At 41.4% G+C, this 14,045-nt stretch overlaps 1 protein-coding gene across 1 annotated transcript in view; it reads right to left on the bottom strand.

Annotated features, from left to right (window-relative positions):
- KAZN (kazrin, periplakin interacting protein) overlaps positions 1-14,045 on the bottom strand; it is a 1,099,220-nt gene that overhangs the window by 984,743 nt on the left and 100,432 nt on the right. The window contains exon 3 of the mRNA XM_088845337.1: positions 13,276-13,433. Coding sequence (XP_088701463.1) covers positions 13,276-13,311 — 36 coding nt within the window. The 5' untranslated portion in view covers positions 13,312-13,433. The remainder of the gene's footprint in view (positions 1-13,275; positions 13,434-14,045) is intronic.

Here is a 14,045-nt window from a genome sequence, read left to right as displayed (position 1 = left end):
CATAAACCCACACTTCTCAACTTGGTCACAGGCCCATTTGAAATCATTCTGTCCAAACTTGACATAGATCCCTCCTAAAATATATCCGCCAGCTGTTCAAACACAGTCTGTCTTCTGTGCGTATATCAGGACAGGAGAGTACAATTCATGTCCCTCTAAATAAACTGACTGGAGCAGTCTTTCCAAAAGAGAATGTGCATGAAGCTTGCTAATTAGGACACTTCAAACTTCCATTTCCAACAGATCAAAAATCATCCAGAATTATGTATGCTAAGAAGTCTTCTGATTCGCTTTACGTGATAGACTGATTGCATTGATGGCCCATGCTTCACTCCCTTTGGTGCGGTCTTTCCACATTCAATGGATTTGCTCTGGCTAATGCAATGGACACCTCATGTGACAAGTTGACTCACTGGAAAAGAGTCTGATGCTGGGAAGGATTGAGGGCGGGAGAAGAAGGGGACGACAGAGGATGAGATGGCTGGATGGCATCACCAACTTGATGGACATGAGTTTGAGTGAACTCCGGGAGTTGGTGATGGACAGGGAGGCCTGGTGTGCTGTGATTCATGGGGTCACAAAGAGTCGGACACGACTGAGCGACTGAACTGAACTGAACTGAATGCAATGGAAGCAAACTTGATACAGACGTGGTCTGGAAATGAAGTTGCTTTTGTCCATTTCCTCTTTTTATGGACCTCTGTCACCACAATGAGAATACTCCAGAGTTAGCCCATGAGAGGGATGTGAGAGATTGTGCAGAAAAGCTAAATCGTACCACATGAGGCTACCATAGACCACCCAGTAACAACAAACATATGAGTGAGACCAGTCAAGACCAGCCACCTATGTCATTTTAGTGGAATGACCTACTAAATCCATAGACTTAGGGACGTCCCTGGTGGTCCAGTGACTCTGAGCACCCAATGCAGGGGGCCCAGGTTTAATCACTGATCAGGGAACTAGATCCCATGTGATGCAACAAAAATGGAAAATCCTGCCTGCTGCAACTAAGACCCAGCGATGCCAAATAAAAAATAAATATTTTTTAAAACTCCATAGACTTATAAGAAGTACATCAATAGTTATTGTTTTAAATCATTTCATTTCAGGATGGTTTGTTACACAGCAGCAGTTAACTGTTTCAAATCTATGCCATGATTATCATTATCAATTCTATCCTGAGTGTCTTCTCTTTGTCTTATACTTTGGGAGCCTGAGGGGAGAGGAATTAGGTTCATTTCAGTAGCCTGAGACAAGAATATTCACTCAGAAATTAAATACCTGTACTACAAAGCTGGTTAAAATGAGTACATTTGTTTCAAGTTCCCCACGAATAAATGAGAACTTGGAATAGCCAGGTCACTATATCACATTAACTTGTTTTTAAGTGTGATGACTCCAAGACAATAAAGTGAAAGAACATGAAATCTCGGCTTTAGTTGGCATTTAGGAGAACCAAATGGCTCCACTCCCAGATCTAACATTGAATTTGAACAATGACACTTATCAACACCATGCCTCAATTTACCTGGCTGCTCTATGGGAAATACTTCAGTTAAACATGAATGGGAAGCCCCAAGAGCTCTGTACAAGAATTACTGTTCTAAATGTAGGTTAATTTAGAATTATAACTATCCAGCATACACTAGATTTTCTATTATCTGACTAATGGATGGGAGTCACAGCTTAAAAAAAATACCGAATGACCAATACTAAAAGTCTGTACTGAATTCCATAATGGTGGAATAAAATATATTGACAACAAAATTACCTTTCTAATTATGTCTCATTCAGACGAGCATTGGTTTACATTTCTGGAGAGCATGCCACCAGGAAAGGAATGCTTTGCCTACTGGTGATTTATAAAGTTACTAATCTACAGGTGTATAGTTGAGAGTTAACTATTGACCAGGTGCTATCCAGCAGCTTTTCAGTTAAGTAACTGTGGCTTCGGTTCATCGTTTTCTTGTTCAAAATAATTCTATATCTTCCCTACTTTCCCTTCATCTATTCTGACCCCTTTGTGTTAAGTAGCTCAAAAAAAGCATGCTAGCCTTCTATTGTGTGTCTCTATGTCCTTAGACAGAAAGGAGATGAGACCAGTGAATCCCAAAGAAAATCAACCCTGAATATTCATTGAAAGCTGATGCTGAAGCTGAAGCTCCAATACTTTGGCCACCTGCTGAGAAGAGCCAACTCATTGGAAAAGAGCCTGATGTTGGGAAAGACAGGGCAGGAGGAGAAGGAGGTGATTGAGGATGAATTCAAACAAACTCTGGGAGACAGTGAAGGACAGGGAAGCCTGGTGTGCAGTAGTTCATGGGGTTGCAAAGAGTTGGACACAACTCAGCGAAAGAACAGCTATGTCCACAACATCCAGCAAGAAAAGACAGAGATCCTGGTTCCTCAGTGAACACCCATAGGCAAAGGATGAAAGATTCTCTGTTCTCAAGGGACCAGATGGAATTTTTTAAATCCCTAACTTAAATGTAAATTTCTGGAATAAATAATTTGCTCAGATTTTTATGCAGCACTCCAGGAGATCTATTTCCAGTTACTCATGGAGTAATGCTAAACATACACAAGTAAATTAAAGTACAAATATATGTAATAAAACACTAGAAGAAGCTGTGCACTTTCTCTCTCCCTTTCTCATCTTGGATCTCAATTTAAATGTCACATTTGAAAGAGAAAGCATTTGAACCCTTATTGAAATTAGGTCCTAATACATCTTTAAGACAAATATTGAAACTCATTATTTGTTTGCTTACATATTGAGTCATTCTTCCCCACTTGAATACAAGACCTGTTGAGAGCAAGGATCTCTTTTGTGTTCACTGATGTTCCCCACAATCTAGCACAGAGCTCAGCACACTGTATACACTCAATGAATGAATGAGAAAATGAATAAATGGATAAGTAAGATATATCTTGAGGGTCAATTATGATCAATTGTAGGGCTTCAAAGAAAATGGTTCTAAGGCTGGAAGAGTCCCGTGATCAATGAGAAGGTCAGCCTTGGGTCTAAAAGTAGGCTTTCACAATGTTTATACTATTGACATTGAGGCTGGGTAATTCTTTGCTGTGGACAGCCAGCCTGTGCATTGTAGACAGTTTAGCCAAGAGGCCTGGCCTCCATCAACTAGATTCCAGTAGTACCACTACCTCTCCTACTCTTATTGTGACAACCAAAAATATTTCTAGACCTTGCCAAATGCCCCCAGTTGGGGCAAAATTGCTCTCTTCCATCTCAACTCATCTAAATGGTAATGGTGAGGTTGGGTATTATTTTAGGAGCCAAATATTTGCCAGTGTGACAATGGGCACCATGAGGAGACAATAATATTTTGGAGGAAAAGGTAATACCTTTTATATTCTATTTAAAGATTTTTGAAAACCATGTTCTTGATACCCTAAACCTTTTAGAATTCTGAGGGGGTAAGGTTTAGCTTTGGGAATGTATATTTCCTACAATAGTTAAAAACATTTGAGTTATGAATGCTGTTGTATATCTGAAGCCAGGTTTTAATCTTTTTCTTTCCCCAAATTACACCCTCTCTTTCTCCCTATTTAAAAACCCCTTCAGGAAGCAAAGACTCTGAGGGTCACCACCTCCAAGTAGAAAATCAATTACACTTCCTTTTTGATGGGCTGGATGGAACAATATTAAAAAGGGCTATTTAATTAAAGTTTAATAGCTGGTTTGCAAGACAGAAATGATAGTAATACCCAACCTCCTGTACCTCTCTCATGGTTGAGTGGAAAAGATGAGAAAATGCTGGCAATGAGGCTTTGTAAACAAGGAACTGATCTACAAATATAAATATACCGGGTGTTTCTCTGAGATGCCAAAGCCACCCACGCCTGACCACAGGACTCTTCGGTGTCTGGTTGTCTGCCCCACTATATTCTGAGTCCCTGTAGGGCAGAACCAATGTTCTGTCCCTCTCTGTCCCTAGACCTTAGTGCAGTACCAAGCTCTGTGCTTTTTTCATAATGTCCACGGGGTTCTCCAGGCAAGAATACTGGAGCAGGTTGCCATTTCCCTCTCCAGCTATGTTTTTTCCAGTAGTCACACACGGATGTAAGAGTTGGATCATAAGGAAGGCTGAGTGCCAAAGAACTGATGCTTCCTAACTGTGGTGCTGGAGAAGACTCTTCAGAGTCCCTTGGACTGCTAGGAAATCAAATCAACCAATTCTAAGGGAAATCAACCTTGAATATTCTTTAGTGGAACTGATGCTGAAGTTCCAGTACTCTGGCCACCTGATGTGAAGAGCCAATTCACTGAAAAAGACTCTGATGCTGGGAAAGATTGAAGGGAACAGGGGAAGCCAGTGGCAGAGGATGAGATAGTTAGATAGCATCAGTGACTCAATGGGCATGAATTTGAGCAAACTGGGGGAGATAGTGAGGACAGAAGAGCCTGGTATGCCACAGTTCATGAGGTTACAAAGAGTCAGACGTGACTTGCACCTGAACAAGCATAATAAGCTCTGTGCTAGGACATAAGCACGAGGTTTATGTAGGTGGAATATAGGGTCAGTTTATTACTGTCTCCATCTGCCCCACATCCACGTACCCGTCTTGTAGTAATAATGCCTCCCCACACTGCATGTGGTTTTGGTGGGAACATCCATCAGCATGTCCACTCTCCCATGTCCAAGGAGGAAGAGGATCCAACAATCTAAGACGGGTCAGTCAGACTCTTTAGAATTTGAATCTTGATCAAAGTGACACAAAGAGAGGAAATGCTTGGAGCCAATTTATCCCCATCAGAGCACCCTGCTGTTTAGTTCCTAATACCCAAATCTCCATAGGTCCCATCTTTCCTGTCTTTTCTGAGATACAGTTCTGCAGGTTTGCCTCAGGGCTACTCTATCCGCTTCTGTTAAATGTTTCACCTGTTATGTTAACCAGAGCTCATCTCTGCACCTGACCAAAGAGTTGTAGCCCATGCCTCACCCATAACCTGCCAAGGTTTTGTTACTCTGTCAGATCCCCCTCATTGCAACATGAACCATCGATGGTTAGACCAACATGAAGTCCATTATGTTATCATTTTCTCAAGTACAAATTGGCACTTACCATGGGGGCCTGCTGTCTACCTCTACAAGGAGACAGGAAAATCACATGCTGCTATAGCTGCTGACCTTCAGCACCCCCTGAAATTAGTTCAGGGTGGAGAGTAGAAATGAGGCACTCTGTGTATGGGGAAAAACTGGCAGGACAGGTCTTCGGATAGTTAGATATTTTCAGGAGAAGATTTTATGAACCCAATTCTTGTATCTCCTTTTATCTAGAAAAGCATCAAAACCCTTCATGGTGATGACTGGCAGAAAGTTTCACCAGACTAGCAGAAACCTTCAGAAACTGTGTGCTTGACTGCATGTACTCTGCCCTTACCAAAGTCGCATGCTTGCTGTTCTTCTCCCCTACCTCTCTGGAGCAGTCCCTCGGAGCTATGTGAGGTACTGTCTCTTGGGTGGCAATCCTCATTTTGCCTCAAATAAAGCTTAACTTGCAACTCTCCTGTTGTGAGTCAGGTCAACAATTTGAAAGGTATATCATTCAAATAAACACTCAGTACCTAAAAATGTAACATAAAGGTTCTATGACTTGAAAATAAATTCTCAAATTGCTCTTTAGTCCTATGCAGATTATTGGAAACTAAACGAGTTTGATACAGACTATTCCATTCAAATATTACCCATTCTGAGGGATTATCCTGATAATTCATTGGAAGGACTGTTGCTGAAGCACCATACTTTGGCCACCTGATTCTAAGAGCTGACTCACTGGAAAAGACCCTGATCCCGGGAAAGATTGAAGGCAAAAGGAGAAGCGGGCAGCAGAGGACATGATAGTCAGGTAGCATCACGGACTCAACAGACATAAATTTGAGCAAGCTCTGGGAGATAGTGAAGGACAGAGGAGCATGGCAGTGCTACAGTCCATGGGGTCACAAAGAGTTGGATACAACTTAATGACTGAACAACATTATCCTGAGAAATGCTCCTTTCCATCACAATTTAGCAATTGACAGGAGTCCCACTTTTTGAGCCTTATTTCCAGTTAAACCTGGACCTTTGCATGGTGAACACTGAAAGCAATGTTCAGCATTTCATAATTTCTCCTAAAGTTCTGCCTCATGGATTTTGCAAAGGTGCCAGAGGTCTCAGAAGAGGCTACCTTTCTCTATTATCTTAAAAAAAAAAAAAAAAACCTAAACACAAGCTTAACAGAGCCTGCATTACAATTTCATATCTCACCCTCCATTTCTCCTGAACAGGAAAGGTGATTGCAGAAGCTCTATAACTGATAGGATCACATTTAAGCCTGACAATGCCTGTAGGTTAAATTGTATTTATTTTTAAAAAAGACTTTAAAAGATCAAAACCATCATGGCAGAATGGGAAGTGGACTTGCACGCATTATGTAAGAAACTACAAGCTTCATACCTGCTGATTTTATAGTTTTGAATCTGAGAATGGAAAATAGCATTGCCTTTTCAAATGCACAGGGAGAGGATGGGTATCCGAGCCCAGGGATTACTGGAGAGGATAGCTAAGACTCCTTTGAATAATCAGCTTACCATTGTAGCTTTCCTGTTAGCTGAACTTGATTCTTCAGCATCCATTTAAGTATTTCTTTCTTCTATGACCTTTAAGAAGTGAAAATCTGATCGCATGAGTAGACTTAAAAATATCCGAGGGTAATTTTCTTAGGATGAAAACTTTGCCTCTTTGCCTTCATTCTAATTTCAGAGTCACTTCTCTGCTTGTTACTACACTGGGGAGGGTTCCAGTTCTTGCCTAAGCCTGGTGTTATATTTCAGAAGATAAGCAAAAACTGCACTTGGGTTGCTACTCATAGCCAGTGTCTGTGACCTTGAGAAGTTAAGCATCCGTCTGGTGCCTCAGTTTGTGCAATGTAAGGACCAGATATTCTCCAGAGCTGCCAACAGGGTCTCATTCATGACTATGAAGCCAATTGTAGCTCTAAAGCACCAGATAACTGCATTAGTAATAACCACAGGGTCCAGACCATGAGCACAGTGTGAATTCAGAAAGGATGGAAAGTGCTGATAACAAGAGACGTCGTCGTGATATATACCTCTGTAATGAGTGTATGTCAACTACCTGACACCCAAAGTCCATTTTCCAACATATGTTGAAACCTACTGTGCAGATCTGACTGTCCTATTGGTCAGGAGCCTGAGCCCAGGTTTGTTCTGGTAGATGCTTTGCTCCAAACCACACTGCAAGGTCAGTCTGATCTTGGATGGCCTCGGCTTGCAGCAGCTTGAAGCAAGGCCTTGGTTCTCAGCCAGAGATTGTGGTCAAGTCACATCAGTGAGAGCACCGAATCATAACAACTAGACCAGTGGTCAGTGACAAGGCTCTGGACCTTCAGCTGTGCAGAAAAGAGTTCCCACAAAGACAGAAAGTAGTAAAACAAGTAAAGTATTTATTAGGAGGGAAAATGACAGTATGTGTGTAGATAGGCTCACAGGTGGGCTCAGAGATAGAGTAGTGCCCTGGTGGTAGTTTCAATCACTTTTGTGGGGTATTTATTCCAGTTTTCCTTTGGACAATCATTTTGATTTACCTGGTTCATAGTCCATATTTGGCATATCTTAGGGTTCTCCCATGTGTGTGCTCGCATCTCTTAGCCAAGATGGATTTCACTAAAGAGGCCTATGGGTAGTGAGCATCAGTCAGCATCACTCCCCTTTTGACCTCCAAGGAGTCCTTCTGCACATGTGTAGTCGGGGACGTCTCCTGAATTTAAGAATGCAAACTAAGCTGTCTCTTCTCTTCTATCTGGCGGGGCCCAGTCTCCTCTCTCAGTTGTCCTGCTCTTGATATTTGGGAGTATTGCTTCACAGGGAATGAATCTCCCATCACGTCACCCTGGGGGGACCCATATACCTCCTACCTCAAGTCGAGAGAGGGAGCGTGTCCAGGTAGCTCAAACAATCAAACCATTTCTGTTAAATCTGCCTGACTCTTGCCAGAAATCAATCAGAAAGCATAATCAACCAGGGGAGACTACTCTAGAAAACAAAACAAGAAAGGAAAACGAATCCACCTAAATCACATCGAGTCTCTGATCCTGGCAGGGCCCTCATTGACTTCCTTGAATGCCAGGCTGGTCCCCTGCCCATTGCCCCCTCCTGATGTTCTCCTTCTTGTCTGGCAAGGGGAATATAGGTCCTTGGTAAATAGGCTCTCAAGTTCCCTGAATACAAATAACGGAAGGACAAATGAGAGAAGAGAAGGGAAAGGAAGGGAAGGGGAGGGGAGAAGACACGGGGGAGGGGAAGGGAGGAGAGGAGGAGACAAGAGAAGGGGAGAGACAGGAAAGGGAAACGGGAACAGAATCTCATCCCACATCTCAACTAAGATTTATTTTGTCAACTGAGAAATGAGGCAGCAGGGGAGGATGGAGAGAAGTGAAAGTTGAGAGAAGGAGGGAAAATGCTGAGGCATGGGGAGAAGTGAAAGAGGAAAGTGAAAAAGATGGCTTAAAACTCAACACTCAGAAAACTAAGATCATGGCATCTGGTCCCATCACTTCATGGCAAATAGATGGGGAAATAGTGGAAACAGTGACAGCCTTTATTTTTTTGGCCTCCAAAATCACTACAGATGGTGACTTCAGCCATGAAATTAAAAGACTCTGGCTCCTTGGAGAAAAAGATATGACCAACCTAGACAGCATATTAAAAAGCAGAGACATCACTTTGCCAACAAATGTCCGTCTAGTTATAGCTATGTTTTTTTCCAGTAGTCACATGTGGATGTGAGAGTTGAACTACAAAGAAATCTGAGTGCCTAAGAATTGATGCTTTTGAACTGTGGTGTTGAAGACTCCTGAGAGTCCCTTGGACTGCAAGGAGATCCAACCAGTCCATCCTAAAGGAAATCAGTCCTGAATATTCTTTGGAAGGACTGATGCTGAAGCTGAAACTCCAATACTTTTGCCACCTAATGTGAAGAACTGACTCATTTGAAAAGACCCTGATGCTGGGAAAGATTGAAGGCAGGAGGATTAGGAGATGACAGAGGATGAGATGGCTGGATGGCATCACTGACTTGATGGATGTGAGTTTGAGCAAGCTCCGAGAGTTGGTGATGGACAGGGAAGCCCGGCATGCTGCAGTCCGTGGGGTCACAAAGAATCAGATGTGACTGAGCAACTGAACTGAACTGGGGAGAAGGAAGAATAAAAAATAAAGCGAGAAAAAAAGGGACAATGAGGACAGAGTAGGGGAATAAGACAGCCCAGAAGATAAAGCAGGTTTCATTTCTCTTCTGCTTAACATTTGAGTTTTGTCAGCCTGTACATGCAGACTTGCTTAGAGAAGATGGTTATACAGTTTATTTTTGCGTGTAAAGACTTGTTCACTTCATTCTGAGAGATAGTCCTCTGGGAAGGATGCCCCAGTGACTGAGTCTCACTTAAACTGAGCTCTCCCTTCAGACCTGGACAAGCCACATTCCAGGCAGAGAAGGCAGAGGCACTGTCAGGCCTGGCCAGTGGCCGAGGGTCAGTGGAGCACAGGACCTCCTTGACCGCTCCATGTCCCAAGTTCTGTGGAAAGAGCCCCCCACCCGCAATGAGGCACAAAAGATCTCTGCTTTTCAATACCCAGCCTGCCAGAGAAGGACCTCACTGCCAACAAAGCGATCTTACTGTTTTCCCAAGCATTGTTTACTCCTTAATAAATAATGATATTAGGTATTTGGAGGAAAGAAGGAGAGAACTGCCAATAGGAGATTTAATTTGTTATAATCAACCCCTCTTAGCATGCAGAGTCACATAGTACAAGTAAAAGAATTAATCTGTACCAGAAAGAATTGCCACTTTGGTGTTATGAATCTAATCACTTACAAAGCTGAGTCGGCATTTTGGGTTTAGACGGAGCTCTCAGGAATAAAAGCCACGAGATCAGGTTTCAAATGTGATCTGAATGGTACCCTTCATTGAATTTGGGGGCCTTTGGATTATACAGGGAATGAAATGCAAATAGAGGCACTGGGCCTCTTTTAGACACCCCCTAAATGTTCAGACAGACATGTAGGGGATGAATAAATACTTGCAGGCTTATGGGTTCCCTGTGTGAGATATTCCTTCTTGATTCCATTCTCTAGGATGGATCGTCAGACCTGCCAATCATCTCTGGCACCCCCATTATACTTGGGAGATGTGTTTGCTCTGTGCATACTGTTTTATAATCCTCAGAGGTGGAATTTCATAGCCCAGCAATGCTTTTGCCTTTGACATTCTCCTAAGCAGGATTTATTCCTTCCAAGACAGATGTGACTTGAATCGATTATGTCTATTAAGCAGTCACTCTGGAAGCAGCCTCCAGGTTCTCTGAAGTACTTTTTGCCTGACTTCATTCAACTTGCAAGCTGATGTCAGAGTATTTCATCATAATCTAATACTATTCAGAGTCCTCTGGGTATGGAACTAAGAAGGCTATTACACCAACTAAGTTCAGGATGTGGTTGCTACTCTTGAAGAGCTTACGGCCTGCAACACACAAACATCTATTAATATCACAAAATGCAGCTGAACGGAAGGAGGTACCTAGAAGTTACATTTACCTGTTATTGACCTCTCATTATTGATGAACTTAGAAAATGAAGTAAGTACATTTGTTCATCTTTGGAACTGAGACAAGAAGCTATGCCAAAAAATGAATGGAAAAGACCCAGATTTCCAAAATGCTCAATAAAGATTCTCATTAAAAATCATATAGCTATGGTTGTCTATTTCAGAGCTCAAAGCTACACATCACCCCAGCCATTCCAAAAATGTTGGGGTTTCTCAGTATTTTATAAGTTTGGCAACACTAATCTTATAGAGAGTTATTTCAGAGGTGATCTGAGCCTGGGGGTATTAGATAACATGAATCTAATTGACTTCAGCCATAGACCTAGATTCATAATCACAAATACTGTTTCAAAAAGTTAATGGCTTTAGAAGAAAATAAATGAAGTTAGTATTTTTAGATTGATCACAACCCACCTCATCCTGTATTAGTCCAAAAGATAAGAGGGAGGGATCTTTGAAAAAATAACAGGCAAAGAAATAACATTTCCAGACACTATATCACTTTCTTACCTGAATTTCTATGATCATTTTTCTCTGGAGAAAGATCCAACTGATCTTCCTTTTAGAATGTGTGACTTAGCAGAATATCCACCATATCCTGCTCCATGTTTCCCTAGCTATTTAAATGAGAAAATTCTAGCAGGCATTGATTTGGTACCAGGAGAGAATGAGATAATAAGATATCCCCACACAGTTCAGTTCAGTCACTCTGTCGTGTCCGACTCTTTGTGACCCCATGGACTGCAGCACGGTAGGCATCCCTGTCCATCACCAACTCCCAGAGTTTTACTCAAACTCATGTCCATTGAGTCGGTGATGCCATCCAACCATCTCATCTTCTGTCAACCCCTTCTCCTCCTGCCTTCAATCTTTTGCAGCATCAGGGTCTTTTCAAACGAGTCAGTTCTTCACATTGGGTGGCCAAAGTACTGGAGTTTCAGCTTCAGCATCAGTCCTTCCAAACTGATTTCCTTTAGGATGAACTGGTTGGATCTGCTTGTGTCCAAGGGACTCCCAAGAGTCTGCTCCAACACCACAGTTCAAAAGCATCAATTCTTCCCACACAGTAACCACATTATAAGATATTTTAGTCCCACTGATAAATAAAAAAATTTATAATCAAAGCCATAAAGGATACAAGTTGTTAAATGAACCCTATTCGTAGGGGGAGAAAATATTTCCTTAAGCAACATTAAATTCTCAAAATCCACTTCTAGGCACGAGTAAGCTCATATATGAAGGAGAGGGAAAAGATGAATGATTTCTTACTCCCATAATATTTTGCAAATAGGAGTTTACACAACATCGTCAAAGATGCATTCAGATGGTTCCCTTGGCTGTTGTATTAGCTATAGGATTGGGTCCAGGCACCAAGGAAAGCTAATCCTTTCAAGAACAATTTGCTCTCTTTTATTTGGTAATTAGTTCTAAATTTCCCTTTTTTCCCCTGAGTTTTAAAATTGGTTGTTGTCGCTCCACAATCTTCCCTTTCTCCACAAGTCAGGACTGGGGAGAAAGGAGAGGCTGAAAGGGTTGCTCATAATAAAGGGGAAAGGGGAGAACAGTGAATAAAAATGAAAGGCTTTGCAAAATTTGGGCCACCTCAATACATGGGCTCAAAAATGCCATGGGACAGCTTCAAGCATTGACAGGTGAGAAATGAACAAAGCTTTGCCAGTTAAAATCTTATTGGTGCAAGATCGAGACTTCACGATTGATTTTAAATAATAAAACATAAAACACCACCATGATAGAAACAAAAGCAAAGAAACCACAGTACAAAATCTGACACAGAGCAGAACACAGGAAACCACCAATCATTCCGACCTCTCTGCTGTTGAACAGAAAAAAAAGCTCAGGAAGAAAGCTCTAGGGGAAAATAGAACATCACCAGACCCAAAGAACGTTTTCTTAAACGTTTCTAGATATGGAAGAGGCAGACATGAAAATAAAATCTAGTTCAGCTTGGCTTCACAAACACAGAAAACCATCAGTTCTCTTAAGACACCTGGTGTTTGTCCATCAACATATCAGGAGAGACCCACCAACAAAACCAGAAGGAGTAGATACATTATTTTTAAAATATTTTAACAAAAGGGTGAACAAGGAGTAACCTTGAAGAATCACATCTCAACAAAGCATGCAATGAACTAAATATCTTCTGTAATTAATTCACTGCTAGCATTAAAAAGAAAAAAAGAAAAGAAAAAAAAATAGTGCTGATTCGCTTACTGGTGGTGCACCAAATGTACCAAAATATTCATTAGTTACTCAGTGATGCTGTTTGGGATAAGTATTGCTCCACTCCAAAGCCTCTGCCAGCTTTGATGCCTGCCAAACTTGTATGTAAATGGGTTTTCACTTTGCAAGGCTAATGGGAGATCTGTTAAATTCTCAGAGACAACACATATATTATTTTAAGCCCTATTACTTTGACTTAAAAACAAGCCACTTTGATACTAAATCCAAAATAATACTTAATTAGAAATCCAACACTCAATATATCAGAATGTCCATTACGCAGGTGTTTATCACAGTCAGTCATAATGAATGTGACAGATGAGCATTTTTGTACAACCTATACCAAGAAGAAAACAAAAAAGGTTACCGTTTACTCTGTATAGGGTTTATTGATCTTTGTACCTGAGCATCCATTAAGAGGTGCCTCATCAGTATCATGGAACTCTTGAGCGTCTCCGTCTCAGCGGGAAGAAAAGGGTCTTGGTTTTCCTCCAGCGCCTTTGACTTGGTGACAATAAAATGGGATATCTGGTCATTCAGGGTGTGCAGTGACTGGACTGCTGCAAAAAAAAAAAAACAAAGTCGAATCACAGTAGGTAACTTTCAAAGAGAAATTGGCTAGTAATTTTTGAAGGGAGAATTGAGGGTGAACACATAAGGTATAACCCAGGCAGGTGTCAAGAACCCTTATATCCATGGGTCTCTCCAACACATGTGTTAACAGGTAATAGACTGAACACTCTCCAGACCATGAGCTTATATGGAAATGCTTGGGGATGAAGTTGTGGGCAAAACCAGACAGGATGCTTACCCTCATGGAGAGTTCAGTCCTGTGCCAGTCACAGAAAATAAATAAGTTAGCAAATACTTCTATGAAGATGACACATAAGTGTTTATGAATTACAGAGAGATGAGTAGGGCATGAGGGGAGAGCTCTATAGTAGATTTACATTTACAGTAATACAGTTGGCTATTTTACCTCTAAACAGATGGCCTCTATCATTAAGTTTAATGAAGGGATAGTGGCCATGTTTACCAATCAATACCACATGTGTACCAGGAGGATTGTTGTTTCTCTATCATTCACGTGGCACTTGCCATCTGACATGGTATAGATTTTAAGATTTCACTTTTTTTATGCTTTTTACCTCCTTTTCTGCTTTCTTCACAGT

This window comes from Moschus berezovskii, chromosome 17 (genome assembly GCF_049115385.1).
Source record: "Moschus berezovskii isolate FMDL1 chromosome 17, NW_MosBer_1.0, whole genome shotgun sequence".
NCBI lineage: Eukaryota > Metazoa > Chordata > Mammalia > Artiodactyla > Moschidae > Moschus > Moschus berezovskii.
Note: the sequence above shows the minus strand (reverse complement) of the source record. Positions and strands in the feature narration are given on the sequence as shown.